The sequence below is a fragment of the Diceros bicornis genome, chromosome 12 (genome assembly GCF_020826845.1).
Source record: "Diceros bicornis minor isolate mBicDic1 chromosome 12, mDicBic1.mat.cur, whole genome shotgun sequence".
Lineage (NCBI taxonomy): Eukaryota > Metazoa > Chordata > Mammalia > Perissodactyla > Rhinocerotidae > Diceros > Diceros bicornis.
Window position 1 is genome coordinate 56,888,499 of NC_080751.1, and position 16,646 is coordinate 56,905,144.

The window sequence follows — 16,646 nt, forward strand, 5'->3', positions numbered from 1 at the left end:
TGAGTGATAAACAACAGACTCTGAAGCCACAATGTCTGGGTTCAAATTACCACACTGTAAATAGTATAATTTTGGGCAAGTTACTTATTGTTTGTGGGCCTCACTTTCTTCATCTGTGAAATGGGGTAATAATAATTTCCTGCTTCATAGGGTTGTGTGAAAAATGAATGTTAATACACGTCAGTGTTTAGAGTAGTGCCTGGTGCTTCGGAAGCCCCATATAAGTGTTTACTGCTGCTGTTATTGATCATTGTTATTATTACTACTAATATTATTTGAAATTTACAGAGACCTGCTTTTTTAGAATAATGATAATGAATTTTATAAGTGTACTCTAGTTGGTAAACACAGAATTCTGTGTTTATTGGATCAAACTTGTTAATCTAAAAAACAGTGACACCTTTTTTTCCCTTCTTTTTTATTCTGCTGTTGGTATGCTTGATTTATTAGTAATTGAGAGAGATGTGTTAAAATCTCCTATCCTAATGGTGGCTTTGTCTAGTTCTCCCTGTTGTTCTATCAGTTCTTATTTCAAACGTGTCAACATATTTTGAAGCTGTCTTATTTTAGACATTTTCATGTTTGAAATCTTTCTGGTGATTGAACCGTTTATCATTATTTACCTTATCAATCACTGAATATGTTTTTTACTTAAAGTGTCTTTTGTTGGATGTTAATGGAGGTGTACTAGCTTTCCTATGGTTAGTTTCTGCTTGGCATATCTTTATTTGTTCATTTCTCTGTCCTTGTGCTTTAAGTATATATCTTTACACAGCGTATTGCTAGCTGAATTTTTTAAATTTTTAATCCAATATGACAGTGTCTTTTATTTGGTGAGTTTTATCCATTTACATTTAGTGTGATTGTTAATATATTTGGACTTGTTTCTACAGTATTATTTTTTTGTTGGTCTTTGTCCTGTGTCTATTTTTCTTTAATCTTTCTTAATTTTTTTTTTAATTAAAATGATGATGGGGGCTTGACTGAGCTTTTTTGTATGTTTTCTATTTTAATCTCCTTGTGCTTTTTCTCTCTACTGAGTTGGGTATACAGTAGTCCCCCATTACCCATGGTTTCGCTTTCCATGGTTTCCATTATGCTGCGGTCAACTGCAATTCAAAAATAATGCTATGTCACAATGCCTATGTTGTTCATTTCACTTTATCTCATCACATAGGCATTGTATCATCTCACATCATCAGAAGAAGAAGGATAAGTACAGTGCAATAAGATATTTTAAGAGCGACAACATTCACATAACTTTTATTACAGTATATTGTTATAATTGTTTTATTGTTAATTACTGTTGTTAATCTAATATTATGCCTAATTTATAAATTAAACTTTATGATAGAAGTGTATGTATAGGAAAAAATATAGTATATATAGGGTTCGGTACTGTCCGGGTTTCAGGCATCCACTGGAGGTTTTGAACCCCCCGTGGTAAGACGGGAGTGCTGTACATTCTATTTCTATTCTTCTAGTGGTAATTCTTTAAATGATACTATGCATGTTTAATTCTTAAAAGTAACCATCTTTTTTCCCCCCAATTTTATTGAGAGATAGTTTACATATAACACTGTATTAGTTTTAGGTATACAACATGATGGTTTGATATATTGCTAAATGAATACCACAGTAAGTTCAGTTAACCTCCATCACCTCACATAGTCACACATTTTTTTCCTTGTGAGGAGAACTTTAAGATCCACTCTCTTAGCAAAAAAGTAACCATTTTGATTTTCTTCCAAAACAATGGAAGTACTTTATAACAATTTAGCACTGATCTTTTCTAACTGGACTTAAATAATATTATTATCTGACATTTCTGTTCTTTGTGTTTAATCTCATAGATCAGGCACTAGTATACTATTGTTTTATACAATGTTGCTATAGATGGATCTACATGTTTATCTTTCTCCATTGTATTCCAGCCCATCCTTCTGCAATGGTTTTCCTTCCTGTAGTACAGTTTTTTAAGAACTTTATTTAAAGCAGGTCTCTTGGTAGTAAATGCTCTCAATTTTTGTATATCTCTATAAACATCTTTGTTTCGTATTCATTCTTGAAGGAGAGTTTAGTATATGTACCATTATAGGTTGATGGTTATTTTCTCTCAACATTTTATAGTTAATATCCACTTTGTTCTGGATTCCTTTGTTGTTAAGAATAGCTTGCTGTTATTCTGTTGTTCCTTTTTATGAAGTCTTTTGCTTCCTTATGGATGCTTTCAAGTTATTTTCTTGGTCTTTGATGAGCAATTTTACCAAGCTGGGTCTAAGCATGCGTTTCTTTTTATCTTGCTTGAATATGTTAATGCTTCTAGATCTTTAGGTTTGTGGTTTTCATCAGTTCTGGTAAATGTTCTACTGTGAATTCTTTTAATATTGCCTTTTTTTCCATTCTCTGAATTTTCCCCTTCTGGGTCTCCAATCAAGCATATATTAGACCTTCTTATCTGTCATTCATGTTTCTGCTAATGCTCTCAAAGCTCTCAGAATATTTTATCTTAGCTGTCTTTCCTGTATTCTGGGTAGATTGTTTGGCTATATATTCTAGGTTATAATTCCCTCTTTAACAGTGTCTAAACTGATGTTTAATCCCTCCATAGTATCTGATTGCAACAATTTTTATTCTACGTTTGTAGAAGTCCTATTTATTTTTTCAAGTCTTTCTCTTCATTCCTGATTATTTTATTTTCATCTTTATAATTGCATTCTTTATTTCTTTAATCATTTTAAACATAGCTATTCAGTGTTCTATATATGTGACAGTTTCAGTGATAGCAGTACTTCTAGGTCTAAATCTTTTATTTCTGGTTTCTGCTGACTGTCATAGTGACATACCTTCTGGTTTATCAGAGTAATCTTTGTGAGGTGGTGCTGTATTTTAATTTGTAGGAATACTATGGGCCTAACTTAAAGGAAATCCTTTCCTCTTAAAGAAAAATTACTTTTCTGGTGCTTTAGCCAGGAGCCAGGGTTTACCCAGATCCAGGATTGTGTAGCTTTGTGCAAGTACTTCTGAATGTAGAATTTCTGGGTCCTAGGTTCCTATGCACATTAAAATTTTGCTGTATCTTGTTAAGTTTTCTTCTAATGAGATTATACTGATTTCAGCCCCACCAGCAGTGTTTGTAAGTGGTTTTTCCCTGCATAGTCTCATCACTATGTTGCAATGTTTGTCATTTTGATACACAAAAAACGTTCATTGGTGTAATTGGCATTTCTATAAATATTAATACTTCAGCATCTGTTTATGGTTAGTCCACTATGAAGTGTCTGTTAATTCCCTTTGCTCATTTTTCTCTTGGTGATATTTGTCTTTTTCATATTGATTTATAAATGTACTTTTAATATGAAGAGTAACCTTTTGTCAAGGCTTGCAAATATTTTTTCTAAGTTAGTCTTTTGTTTATAATTTTTTTTTTGCCATTTACATTTTAAACCTTTGTGTACTCAAATCTGTCAGTCTTTTGAAAGACTGTACCTTTTGATTGTGAACAGATTTCCTGAAACTGCTAAGCTGTTCAGTCATAACAGTTTTAGATAATGCAAATTAAAATTGATGAAACAAATTCTAATAGGAAAGGAAAAAGGGCCTCAGTATGATTTATCTATAGATTTGAATTTTTCTATTTTTTTAGTCATTTATCTGTGTGTCATTTCTATTTTTTTAGTCATTTTCCTGTGTGTTATTTATCATAAATTTTCTTAGTTCCGTTTGGGAAATAATCAAGTCTCAAACATAAAATGCACTTTTCATATGGCAAACAGTTCACTTTTACAGACCTTGTTCTGTTTTTGCAGAGAAGATAAATTATATTCATTTATCCTTTATGAATAAACAAAACTTACTTTGTTAGTCTTAGAAGAAATTTCCAAGAACCTTAAGTGTTACCTTCTTCACAGTGCGATATTTAAAGTACTTACAACTGGTTTTTTTGCACCGCAGAGCAAGCTCTAGTTTAGATAGAAATAGGAATGTGATGGAGGCCCAAATGATTCTTTTCCATATTTTTGTAGGGCAAATGAAAAGGACTAAATGTGCTGAAATTGATGTTGAGACACCAGACTCCATTCTGGTTAATACAAATCTACGAGCGCTGATCAACAAACACACTTTTTCAGTCCTTCCTGGAGATTGCCAACAGCGACTGCTTTTACTACTTCCAGAGGTGGATCGACAGGTGCGTTATTTCAAGCAAAGCAATTTTATAACCCTTCTGAGGCTTCCTTCACTCATCTCCTTTAGAACTGCTTAAGCCTTTTAAAATAGTTTTTTATGTGTACCTATAAAGAAGTGGTATCAGGGGCCAGCCTGGTGGCCTAGCGGTTAAGTTCGTGTGCTCTGCTTTGGCGGCCCAGGGTTCACAGGTTCTGATCCTGGGCGCGGACTGATGCACCACTTATCAAGCCACGCTGTGGCAGCATCCCATGTAAAGTAGAGGAAGATGGGCATGAATGTTAGCCCAGGGTCAGTCTTCCTCAGCAAAAAGAGGAGGATTGGCATTGGATGTTAGCTCAGAGCTAATCTTCCTCACAAAAAAACAAAAAAAGAAGTGGTATCAAAGGTACTAAACAAGAAGTAAGAATATTTTTATATAAGTGTTCTTAATAGGTTGGCCCTATAAGGCTTATAAAGGAAGAAAACTCTTATAGAATGTCAAGATTATGAGTAAAATTTGTCTAGCTACCCTGTTAGTATGTAGGCATCCATAGAATACAGTTCAGGAGGAAGAGTTATCTTGTTTAAGACATTAAACAGGGGTTTTTGAATGGCTTTTTTGAAGGGATTAAGAATATTAATTATTTTCACTCTTTTGTTAAGTTTTTCTAAAACATTTATTGCTTTAGTAATAAAGAACTTTAAAAACCCAATATAAGTTACATTCTTTTAAAAAAAGGTAGCTAGACGAAATACCAAGGATTTGGGAAGAGTCCAGGCAGGGACCAGAGAGATTTAGCTTGGTCAGGAATAAGGTAAAAGTCTGAGACTCAGGCTTTCATCAAGGAAAGAGTGACTGGTAAGTCACTCGCCTTTCTGATCTTCTGTTTTCTCCTCTGCAAAAGAAGAAAGGACCATTGTGATTTTCTAAGGTTTATTCAATTTTGAGATTTTTTTGTCATTGTTCATTATTATTTCCAAACACTTACTATATTCTAAGTAGTCTGATAGCCATCCCCTTTTTCTTTTCTCTTTTTTCTTTCTTTTTTTTTTTTGTGAGGAAGATTGGCCCCAAGCTAACACCTGTTGCCAATCTTCCTCTTTTTGCTTGAGGAAGAGTGGCCCCGAGCTAACATCTGTACCCATCTTCCTCCATTTTTTATATGTGGGTTGCCGCCACAGCATGGCTTGATAAGTATTATAGGTCCACACCCAGGATCTGAACCCATGAACCCAGGCTGCTGAAGCGGAGCACACTAAATTTAACCACTACACCCCCAGGCTGGCCCAACACCCCCCTTTTTCTCATCATTATGAAAACAAGATGACAGAGAGGTGTTTTTCCTAGTTTACAGTAAGAGAACTAGATATATTCCCTAGTTTATAGTAAGAGATTAATGGAGAGTAAGTAAGCTTTAGACTAGAGAAAAGAATAAGGGAGGGGAGTGGATTAAAACAGCTCTCTCTTCAGATATATTTGAAGGTCTATCATACAAAAGGAGTACACTTTGATTTTCCAGAAAGCAGATTTGGAGTTAAAACAACATTTTTTTTTTTAACAGTGGGAGCTGTTAAACTGTGGAATGGATTGACTTGTGATGGAGTAACTTGCTCATCACTGGAATATTCAAGCAGAGGTTGGATGACCTTTTCTCATAGGGAAGCCTGTTTACCTCTCTGCCAAACTAGAATACGAATCAGCAGTCAGCAAACTATAGCCCACAGGCCAATTTCAGCCCACTGTCTGTTTTTATAAATAAAGTTTTATTGGCATACAGCTACTCCCATTAGTTTACATATTGTCTATAGCTACTTTCGTGCTATAGTGGCAGAGTTAAGTAGTTGCAACAGAGGCCATATGGCCTGCAAAGCCTAAAATATTTGCGGTCTGTCCCTTAACAGAAGAAGTTTACCAATTTCTGCTCTAGAGCCAGGGGAACATAATGTTGGCTCAGATAGGTTTAGAAAGTAAAGTGGGTTGGAAAGCGTTCCTCAATCTCTAGAATATCCAAATAGTTACCTAAATTTTCTTCAAAAAATTGTTTTTGAACTAAAACTTACATTTAGGTTTTTAATCCATCTAGAATTTTTTTTTGTATTGCTCTGAAATTGGGGTTCAACTTTATTTTCTACTGAATAGATAGCCACTTGTTCCAGTACTACATGTTTATGTAACTGTCTTTTTCTCACAGCTTAAAATGCCGTGTTTGTTATATATTCTCTTCATTTATATGCAATGTGTGTTTATAGGTGCTCTCTTCTCTTCCACTCATGTCTTTGTTCTCTCTAATGCTAGTAGTAATAGTTTTGATTGCAGTAGCTTTGTGTGGTATGTTTTAATACAATTCCCACCTCTTAATTAATTAATTAATTTTTCTGCGTATTTTTTTCCATATAAACTTTTAAGATCATTTTATTAATGTAAAATTGTCATAAGGATTTTGATAAGAATGTAAATAATAACTTTGGAGAGAATGGCAATTTTATTAAGTTTTTCCATCCGAATTTAATCAGATCTTGTGTTTTTATGTCCTTAAATAAGATTTTATGGTTTTAAACCAAGACAGGAAATCCAAAATCTCTAATACAAAGAAGGATCTTAAAACCTTTCAGCAAGACATCAAAAATAAAGTCAGTAGACAGATAGATTGGGGGAAATATTTTTAACATATGTGACAGTTTTACTATGAATAATATGTAAAGGATTCTCACAAATTGATAAGAAAAGTAAGCAGCCTTGCCACCAGCCTGGTGGCATAGTGGTTAAGTTTACATGCTCCACTTCACTGGCCCAGGGTTTGCGAGTTCAGATCTCGGGTGCAGACCTACACACCACTCGTCAAGCTGTGCTGTGGCAGCATCCCACATACAGATTGGAGGAAGATTGGCACGGATGTTAGGTCAGGGCCAATCTTCCTCACCAAAAAATAAAAATAAAAAAAATAAGCTGCCTCAAAAAAATGAGCAAATGATAGGAATTGGCATTTCACAAGATGGCAAATCTAAATAGTCAATAAACTTGCAAAAAGATGCACAGAACTCTAGTAGTCGGGATAAAGGAAATTTTGACCATTTTAAACCCATCAGATTGGCAAAAACAAAATAGCATGTTAACTTTAATCTGTTGTTCATAGGGTAAAGGGTATGTTCATATATTTCTAGAAGAAATGTGAATTGTGTTAGCCTTTTTGGAAAATAATCTAACAGTATCTAGTTAGACACACACAAATGTTTCTTTGCTCTCAGAATCTATCCCATAGAAATAAAAGCACCATTTTTTTTTTTCCCCCAAAGCCCCAGTAGACAGTTGTATGTCATAGCTGCAAATCCTTCTAGTTGCTGTATGTGGGACGCAGCCTCAGCATGGCCAGAGAAGCGGTGCGTCAGTGTGCGCCTGGGATCCGAACCCGGGCCACCAGCAGCGGAGCACATGCACTTAACCGCTAAGCCACGGGCCAGCTCAAAAGCATCATCTTATTCATCTTTACCAGAATGCTTATTGTAGCTCTGTTGATTATGGGAAAACATTATAAACAATATGTTTATGATTAGGAAATTACTAAAGGAATTAAGAGACAGTCATACAATGAAATAATATGCAGCTATTATAAGGGAGCTAAAACTATGCCAGTTGACTAGGAAAGACTTCCACAGCACAGTGTATTACATGAAAAAAGTAAGATTCAGAGCAGTATATGTAACTTGGTCACTGCTTTATAAAACAAATAATAAACCTCTCGGGAAAAAAACCTCTTGCATCTGTATTTATTTGTTTGCAGATGATTCTTTGAGTATACTTAACGGGGAATAGAGTTTAAAGGAGAGGAAGAAGGAAGGAGAGGTAAACAGAAAAGAAATTTTTTAGAAAAAAAATATTACATTATAAAATAGAAGTGTCCATAATAAGCAGCATGATATGACATAGTCATGTTTCTATAAAATTAAATGTACATGCATTCTTTTCTAAAAGAAAGGAAAAGTAAAATTCCACATGATATGTTTGGCTTTCTTTGTAAGCTTTTCTTGGCTTGTTTTTTGACCCAGGTTGGTCCAGATGGTCTGATGAAGTTAAATGGCTCAGCCCTTAACAATGAGTTCTTCACTTCAGCAGCCCAAGGCTGGAAGGAAAGACTCTCAGAAGGTAAGTGTTCTACCTTATGTGTCTCCTAGGATATGTATGCACTTGGAGCCACTGTGAGGGCATATTGGCACTTCTGTGCCTCAAAGTGTTTGAGCAATTTTGGAAGGCAAAGGATAGGTTGTTTCCTTAGGGTGGAACTAGCTAGCTATCCTGTGTGAAACACATTGGTAGACTTTTATCCAGAGCCTGTGTAACCAGGTTTGGCTCCAGATGGAGTCCGGCAATATGGTTCTTTAAGAATTGAAAGTCACCTGGGGAACTAAAAACATACAGATTTTTAGGCCCTATTCCTAAATATTCTGATTCAGTTAATTCCAGGTTAATGCCTAGGAACTGAAATTCTAATAAGCAGAGTGTGACTTAGAGTTATTTTATGGTGCTGAGAATCATGGTTTGGTAAGCAGTGAGATAACTTCTTTATTACTGCTCAACTTCAATGAAACTAATAGTAAAAAGAATCACTAACAACTTTTTAAAAAACAGCTTTATTGAGAAATGTTTCACATACTCTTAAATTCATCCATTTGAAGTGTACAATTCAGTGACAGTCAGAGCATTTTAATAAATATAGATGATGAGCAAGAATTGTTGGCTGTGGTCACTGTTTGCCATGTATACCATGTTTCTAATTCTGATCTAACAAATTTGCTGAGGGTAAATTATAAAGTATAAAAAAGCAATTGAGGGGCCAGCCCAGTGGCACAAGTGGTTGGGTGCACGCGGTCCGCTGTGGCGGCCCGGGGTTCGCTAATTCGGATCCCAGGCGTGCACCAACGTGCTGATTGGCAAGCCATGCTGTGGTGGCGTCCCATATAAAGTGGAGGAAGATGGGCACGGATGTTAGCCCAGGGCCAGTCTTCCTCAGCAAAAAAAGAGGAGGATTGGCAGATGTTAGCACAGGGCTGATCTTCCTCACAAAAAAAGGCGATTGATTGCATTTGCACAGCATATAGTATCAGTCACTTTTAGCAGTTGTTAACCTAAACTGCTCGTTATAATCACTTATGTTTTTAAAAATACTGATGTCCAGGCCCCACACTCAGTGATTTTGTTTTAATTGATCTAGAGTGGTGCCTGAGCGTCAGTATTTTTTTTTAAGTTCCGTCAAGTGATTCTAAAATGCAGCCATTATCAAAACCACTGGCTGTATTATTATTATTTCCTTTTTGTAATTGAAGTATAATTGATGTACAATACCATTAATTTCAGGTGTACGTCATGGTGATTCACGTTTATATACGTTACAAAATCACGTATCACCACAATGTCTAGTTACCATCTGTCACCATACAAATTTATTACAATATTACTGACTATATTCTCTATGCTATGCTTTACATCCCCATAACTTATTTATTTTATAACTGGAAGTTTGTACCTCTTAATCCCCACCTGTTTTACCCGCCCCTCCAACCCCTCCCCCCTCTGGTAACCACGTCTATGTTTCCTGTATCAATGAGTCTGTTTCTGTTTTGTTTTATTTGTTCATTTGTTTTGTTTTTTAGTTTCCACATGTAGGTGAAATCATATGGTATTTGTCTTTCTCTGTCTGACTTATTTCACTTAGCATAATACCCTCTAGGTCCATCCACGTTGTCACAAATGGCAAGATTTTATTCTGTTTTATGGCTGAGTAGTATACTGTTGTACACACACCACATCTCCTTTATCCATTCTTCTATTGATGGACACAGGTTTCTTCCATATCTTGGCTGTTGTAAATAATGCTGCAGTGAACAAGGGGTGCATATATCTCTTCAAATTAGTGTTTTTGTTTTCTTTGGATAAATACCCAGAAGTGAAACTGCTGGGTCATATGGTAGTTGTATTTTTAATTTTTTGAAGACCCTTCATGCTGTTTTCCACAGTAGGTGCACCAATTTACATTCCCACCAATAGTGTGTGAGGGTTCCCTTTTCTCCACATCCTCTCCAACATTTACTATTTCTTGTCTTTTTGATAATAGGTCTTTTCAAGTCCTCTGCCCCTTTTTTCTTCTTTTTTTTGTGAAATTTTTGTTGTACATTATTGTTTATCAGTCACCATATAAGTGCATCCCTCCACCCCTTGTGCCCACCCCCCACCCCCCTAGCCCCTGGTAACCACTCAACAGTTCTATCAGTCCATGTGATGGTTTATCTTCCACATGTGAGTGAAATCATGCAGTGTTTGTCTTTCTCTTTCTGGCTTATTTCACTTAATACCCTCCAGGTCCATCCGTGTTGTTGCAAATGGGACGATTTTGTCTTTTTTTTATGGCTGAGTAGTATTCCATGGTATATATATACCACATCTTCTTTATCCAATCATCAGTCGAGAGATGCTTGGGTTGCTTCCATGTCTTGCCTCTGCCCATTTTCTAATTGGGTTGTTTGTTTTTTTGGATATTAAGTTGTATAAGTTCTTTATATATTTTGGACATTAACCCCTTATCGGATGTATGATTTGCAAATATTTTCTTCCATTCGGTAGGTTGCCATTTCATTTTGTTGATGGTTTCCTTTGCTATGCAAAAGCTTTTCAGTTTGGTCTAATGCCATTTGTTTATTTTTCTTCTGTTGCTCTTACCTGAGGAAACTAGTCCAAAAAAATCTTGCTAAGACTGATGTCAAAGAGCTGACTGCCTGTGTTTTCTTCTAGGAGTGTAATGGTTTCAGGTCTAACATTCAAGTCTTTAATCTATTTTGAGTTTATTTTTGTATATGGTATAAGATTGTGGTCTATTTGCATTTTTTAGCATGTAGCTATCCAGTTTTCCCAACACCATTTATTGAAGATACTATCTTTTCCCCATTGTATATTCTTGCCTCCTTTGTCATAGATTAGTTGACCATATATGTGTGGGTTTCATTTCTGGGCTGTCTATTTGATTCCATGGATCTATGTGTCTTTTTTCATGCCAGTGCCGTACTGTACCATTTTGATTTCTATAGCTTTGTAGTATAGTTTGAAATCAGGGAGTATGATACCTCCAGCTTTGTTCTTCTTTGTATTATTTTTATTTTAAATATCACGTTTGGGCTGGCCCTGTGGCTTAGTGGTTAAGTGCGCATGCTCTGCTGCTGGCGACCCAGGTTCGGATCCTGGGCGCGCACCAACACGCCGCTTCTCCCGCCATGCTGAGGCCGAGTCCCACATACAGCAACTAGAAGGATGTGCAACTATGACATACAACTATCTACTGGTGCTTTGGGGGAAAAAATAAATAAATAAATAAAATTTAAAAAATAATGATAAATAAAAAAAATAAATAAATATCACGTTTGTTTTTCAGTACACGTGGAATACAAACTTAACATGTGTAAAGTCATAGACGTTATGCCAAAGAATAGCTTAAAACAAGTGTGAGAAGTTTTAAAATAAATACGTTTATAAGGAGAACATTAGGAATGCTATTCATTGCTTGCTTTTTGTCAGATCACTGACAATTAAAGTTAATTGACCAGCTAATTAATGTCTATATTGTTCACTATAATTGTTTACTTTTCCCCTCCTGTTTTTCTTTTTAGAGCAAATTTTTTGTAGAAGTGATCTCTTGTTTATTACTTTCGTCTTTCTTTCTTAAAGATTTCCTTGAGCAGAGACCCCTTTTTTCTTGAAAGAATTGAAATCACATAAGCACTTTAAAACATACCCATTATCAGTAGTTTTCTTTGCCAGTAATTTATAATTTTATTTATTTATTTATTTTTCCCCCAAAGCCCCAGTAGATAGTTGTGTGTCATAGTTGCACATCCTTCTAGTTGCTGTATGTGGGATGCGGCCTCAACATGGCCGGAGAAGCGGTGCGTCGGTGTGTGCCCGGGATCCGAACCCAGGCCGCCAGCAGCGGAGTGCACGCACTTAACCACTAAGCCATGGGGCCAGCCCTTTGCCAGTAATTTAGTAAACAATTTACACCTCCAACCCCTGAATTTTTTAAAGTAGGTATCATCAACAGTGATAGCTTGATTATTATTAGAGTTACTTTTTTTGGCATACGAGCAGTTACTGCTATGCTTATTATAATCATGTGATCATATTTTATGAGCAGCAAAAAACTTTGAACACTGTACACATGTGAACAGAGTTCAATACTTTTTATTCCTCATTCTATCATGCACCGTAGACTCAATAAAAGAGCAGAAGTTCTGGGTTGGATTCTCACAGCCAAATTCCTCCTTTCCTACTCTAATGTACAGGACTGTAATACCCACTGTCCTCTAACACGTTTCCTTCTTCTTACCCTCAGGAAGTCTTAAACTTCAGGTTTGACATTTCCACCTCTTATTCCATGATGTCATGGGTATTAAGGTATAAAGGGAACAGCCTTCCTGAGCCACAAGTTTGAGGATGGCCTGCCAAGCATATTCACTATTCTCTGCTGATGGAGTGGGAAAGATTGAGGTGGTTGGTAGTATGTGCAAATAAATGGCATAATCACAGCGGCTGGGTCTTTGACGTGTTGAGTGTCTTGTTACGAGGGCACTAGACTGGTACAATTTCTGGAACAATTAGAAAACTGACAACTCCAAAATAATTCCCTACCTTTTTACTGAAACTTCAAATGTCTTTAAGCAGGGCCATAGCTGTTCCTTATGCAGTTAGAGATAAAAGCCCTAAAATACAAGTTGCCTTGGAGAAACAGAACTTTACAATAATAAAATGCCCAGTGGCATTATTTATTGAAAGCACATGACTGTTTTTCCAGTGGAAGAGAAATTACAAATTCAAGGTTGGTGATAAAAGAAATCTATAGGGAATATGATGTTTGGAGCAGGAGGGAGGTAGTACAAGGAAAGGCCAAAGAAAAGGCCCAGTTGACCTCAGCTGAGTCCTGAAAACTACGTGGAGTGGTGTGCAAGTATTTTTATTTCACCTGCTGGCATTTAGGTACTCCCTCACAGTGAGGAATTTGGGAAAATTTCTGTTACTTTCACCTGATAGTATTCTGACTCTTGCACAAGTCTTTCCTGATTTACAAAAAAGTTAAAAGTTGCAAACAGCATATTTCTGTTGAATATCTTTTTTTTTTTTTTTGGTACATTACAGGTGAATTTACACCTGAGATGCAGGTGAGAATTCGACAAGAGATTGAGAAGGAGAAAAAAGTGGAGCCATGGAAAGAACAATTCTTTGAAAGCTACTATGGTCAGAGGTAATATCAATACAGGTTCTGTAAAGCAAATGTTAATTCCTGCATATATGTCATGTGGTGCTTCATCTTATTACTTTTCCAGAAAATCTAGTCCTCAATTTCCTTCTATTTTTTCACCAATTCTTCTTTACTGAGAAAATTTTTTCTTTTTATGAATCTCAGGTGCACAGAATTGGATTACTCATAATCCGTGACTCTTAACACATTACCATTGTGCATGAGATTGAAAAAAAGAAAGATTTTATTATCTTGAATTAGAGTCCCATTCTTAGAATAGATTGGCTTCTCTTCCAGTAACTTTATAAGATAACAGAATACTGAAATTCTGTGCATTTTTTATAGTAGTTAATTATCCCACAATATAACTTATCCAGAATCACTAAGGAATCACAGGAATCCTTAATGTGGGCCATTATATCCAACGTGTAGTTACACAGCCTCTCCTTTGTAGAAGGCACTCTGGGAGATATACATAGCTGGATCAAGGTACAAACCCTGTTCTCAAGGGGCCATACTCTAAATCAATTTTTTTCTAATAAAAAATCCAAATGAAATCTTATTGGGGACGTTCGTTTAAATAGATGACAATGGAGCTGTATTGTTGGCAACAGGATTGAACACCCAGAGTCTTGTTTGTTTGTTAGTCTCCCTTCCTTCCTTCTGCATACCTACCGGCAGCCCTTAAGGAGACCCCGTGACCACAGCTTGAGAACTAATGGCTCTTTTTCTTATCTCCAGGTAGTATTCATTGATCCCCTTCATGGTCATTTAGGAAGTGATTCCTATTGAGATTAAGAGTCTTATACACTGATTTTTCTACGTTCTTGGTATGAGCTTTGAGCTCTTCCATAGAAGTGATGGTGTATACATTTAGGCCATTATTATAGTTAGCTGTTATTCCATAAACATTGTTCATTCCCTCCTTATTAGGCAGCTAGAGCATTACAGCAATTCTTGGGTCTTTCTCTTTTCAGCTGTTACTTTTTGCCAGCTTTTATAGCATGACTTTTTTTGATTACTATCCAGTTTTATCCTCAGCCATTCTATCTCAGAGGTGCAGTACTGATTATTTGAAATCACCAAAGAGTGCTACATTGTTTTTGCCTGTGAAACAGTATTCTAAAACATTAGGAGGAGTCTCTAGTGAGCCCCACAGAGTAGGCTTGCTCTTAGCCAGGCCACACTGTGGACATCCCAGTTGGCCTTCACTCCCAGGATAGCTCAGAGCCACTCGATCTCAGAATTTTAGAGCTATACCAAGTGAAATTTAAACAGGTTTTCCAAAAACTCAGAGTTATAATTCTCAAGCTCTGGAGAACATTGACAGCCAGCTCTCCTACTGTCTCTTCAGGGTTTCTTAGATTTCTTGGGCCAGCCTTTCTACAGGTTCTGCGAAGCAGAGTTGATGACAGTCCAAACTCACAATCATGGGGTGCATGGGTCTTGGCCTTCTTTCACTTCCCTTGTGGGTAGTCTGTGATGCATGCCTCTAGACAATGTAGCCCCTTTATAAGCAGAAGTAATAATAATTAACATTAGTGAGCTTTTTATTATATGCTAAGTACTGTTCTAAGTACTTTACATGCATTAACTTAGTTAGTCATCACAGCAACACTATGAAGTGATTAAGCTCAGTGTACAGTTGAAGAAACTGAGGTACAGAAGACTAGTCACTTACTTAATATCACATGGATAGTCAATATCAGAGCCCAGATTTGAATCCAGGTACTCTGGCTTCAGAACCTTCACTAATAGTAATAGTGAAGATAATATATGAATAATACCTACTACGTGTCATTGGTTCTTCTAGGCATTGCCATATACCATTGTCTCATGATGCCTTCAATAACATGGGCCATTTCTCAACTAGAATATTTCTTTCTTCCACCTTTTAGTTCTGGTCTGAGCCTTGAGGATTCAAAGAAATTAACAGCTTCACCCAGTGATCCCAAAGTAAAGAAAACCCCAGCTGAGCAATCAAAATCCATGCTTCCTTCAGAGGCCTCTCCTCTCAGTATAGTCCCAGTAATTCCCCAGTTAGAGTCTAAAGAAGAAGTAGTACAAATGCCATCACCAGTCAGAAAAGAGGAGCATGAAAGCCAAGATAAGGTGCAGCCAAACTCCAAATCCACAGAGCCCCTACTTTCCCCAGCTAGCGATGCAGATGAGCTTAACAGTGTTATTTCCATCAAGTGCCCAAAGGATGAGGATCAGTTGGAGCAGAAGCCAGTTGCCTCTGCTGAACAGGAGTCTGAGAAAGAGAATCATCTCACTGCAGCTTCTAATTGTAACAAAAATGAAAGCCAGGAAGCTCTAGTTACATCCCAGAGCAAATCCAAGAGTCCTGGGATGGAAAAACCGATGATGAAGCCCATAGTAGAAGCAGGTCCACAGGAGACCACTATGCAAGAGCCTCCATCAGCTCTGGTTGACCACAGCCCAGAAAGCCTCAAGAGGAAAGCTTCTCTCACCCAAGAAGAGGCCGCTACAAGCTGGGAGAAAAGGCCACGTGTCACTGAGACTCGCCAGCACCAGCAGCCATTTCAAGTCTCTCCACAGCCCTTTCTCAATAGAGGGGACAGGATCCAGGTGCGAAAAGTACCACCTCTCAAGGTAAGAGAATGGGAAGAATTGAAAAAGAGAGATGGTCTGAGCACTAAGTTTTTCGTCATACCCACTAAATTTCAAGTAATTTGTGGTGTTTCTTAATGCAAAAGCAATTATATATATTTGATATGCATGTAACTATGGTCTTATGAATAAAATTATTAATAAACAGGCATTTAGAACTGCATACTTACAGATCTTTGTTGGTGTTTGAATAAGTAGGGTACCTGGATAGCTAATGTAAACCACCTCCACCCACTCCCTGCTAGCTACTCTTGTGTCCTAAGACAGTTATGGAAATTATTCTGTCTCATGTAACAAAATAAGAAGTATGATAATAAACATGAGGAGGTCTTTGGTGTGATCAAGAGATTGTATCTTTGTACCAAGCACCATGATATTTAAGTGTACTTTGGCCCTTTTCTTACTGCCATAACTGATTCGATGTTCTGTGGGTCTAGAACTACTTTACTTTAGTTCCATCCTTTTAAAGGAAATGTGTGTGACTGCCATCATGAGTCACTACCGGTTACTTGAGAGAGATTAGTAAGATGGAATAGCCTTACTAAGCTCTACTGCTTAGGATAGGATAAG

The 16,646-nt window shown here is 36.8% G+C and overlaps 1 protein-coding gene across 2 annotated transcripts in view; it reads left to right on the plus strand.

Annotated features, from left to right (window-relative positions):
- Nucleotides 1-16,646, plus strand: part of ASXL2 (ASXL transcriptional regulator 2) — a 150,403-nt gene that overhangs the window by 119,793 nt on the left and 13,964 nt on the right. For both annotated transcript variants that reach the window (XM_058551638.1, XM_058551637.1), the window contains 4 exons: nucleotides 4,026-4,189; nucleotides 8,212-8,308; nucleotides 13,340-13,445; nucleotides 15,341-16,058. In XM_058551638.1, coding sequence (XP_058407621.1) covers nucleotides 4,026-4,189; nucleotides 8,212-8,308; nucleotides 13,340-13,445; nucleotides 15,341-16,058 — 1,085 coding nt within the window. The remainder of the gene's footprint in view (nucleotides 1-4,025; nucleotides 4,190-8,211; nucleotides 8,309-13,339; nucleotides 13,446-15,340; nucleotides 16,059-16,646) is intronic.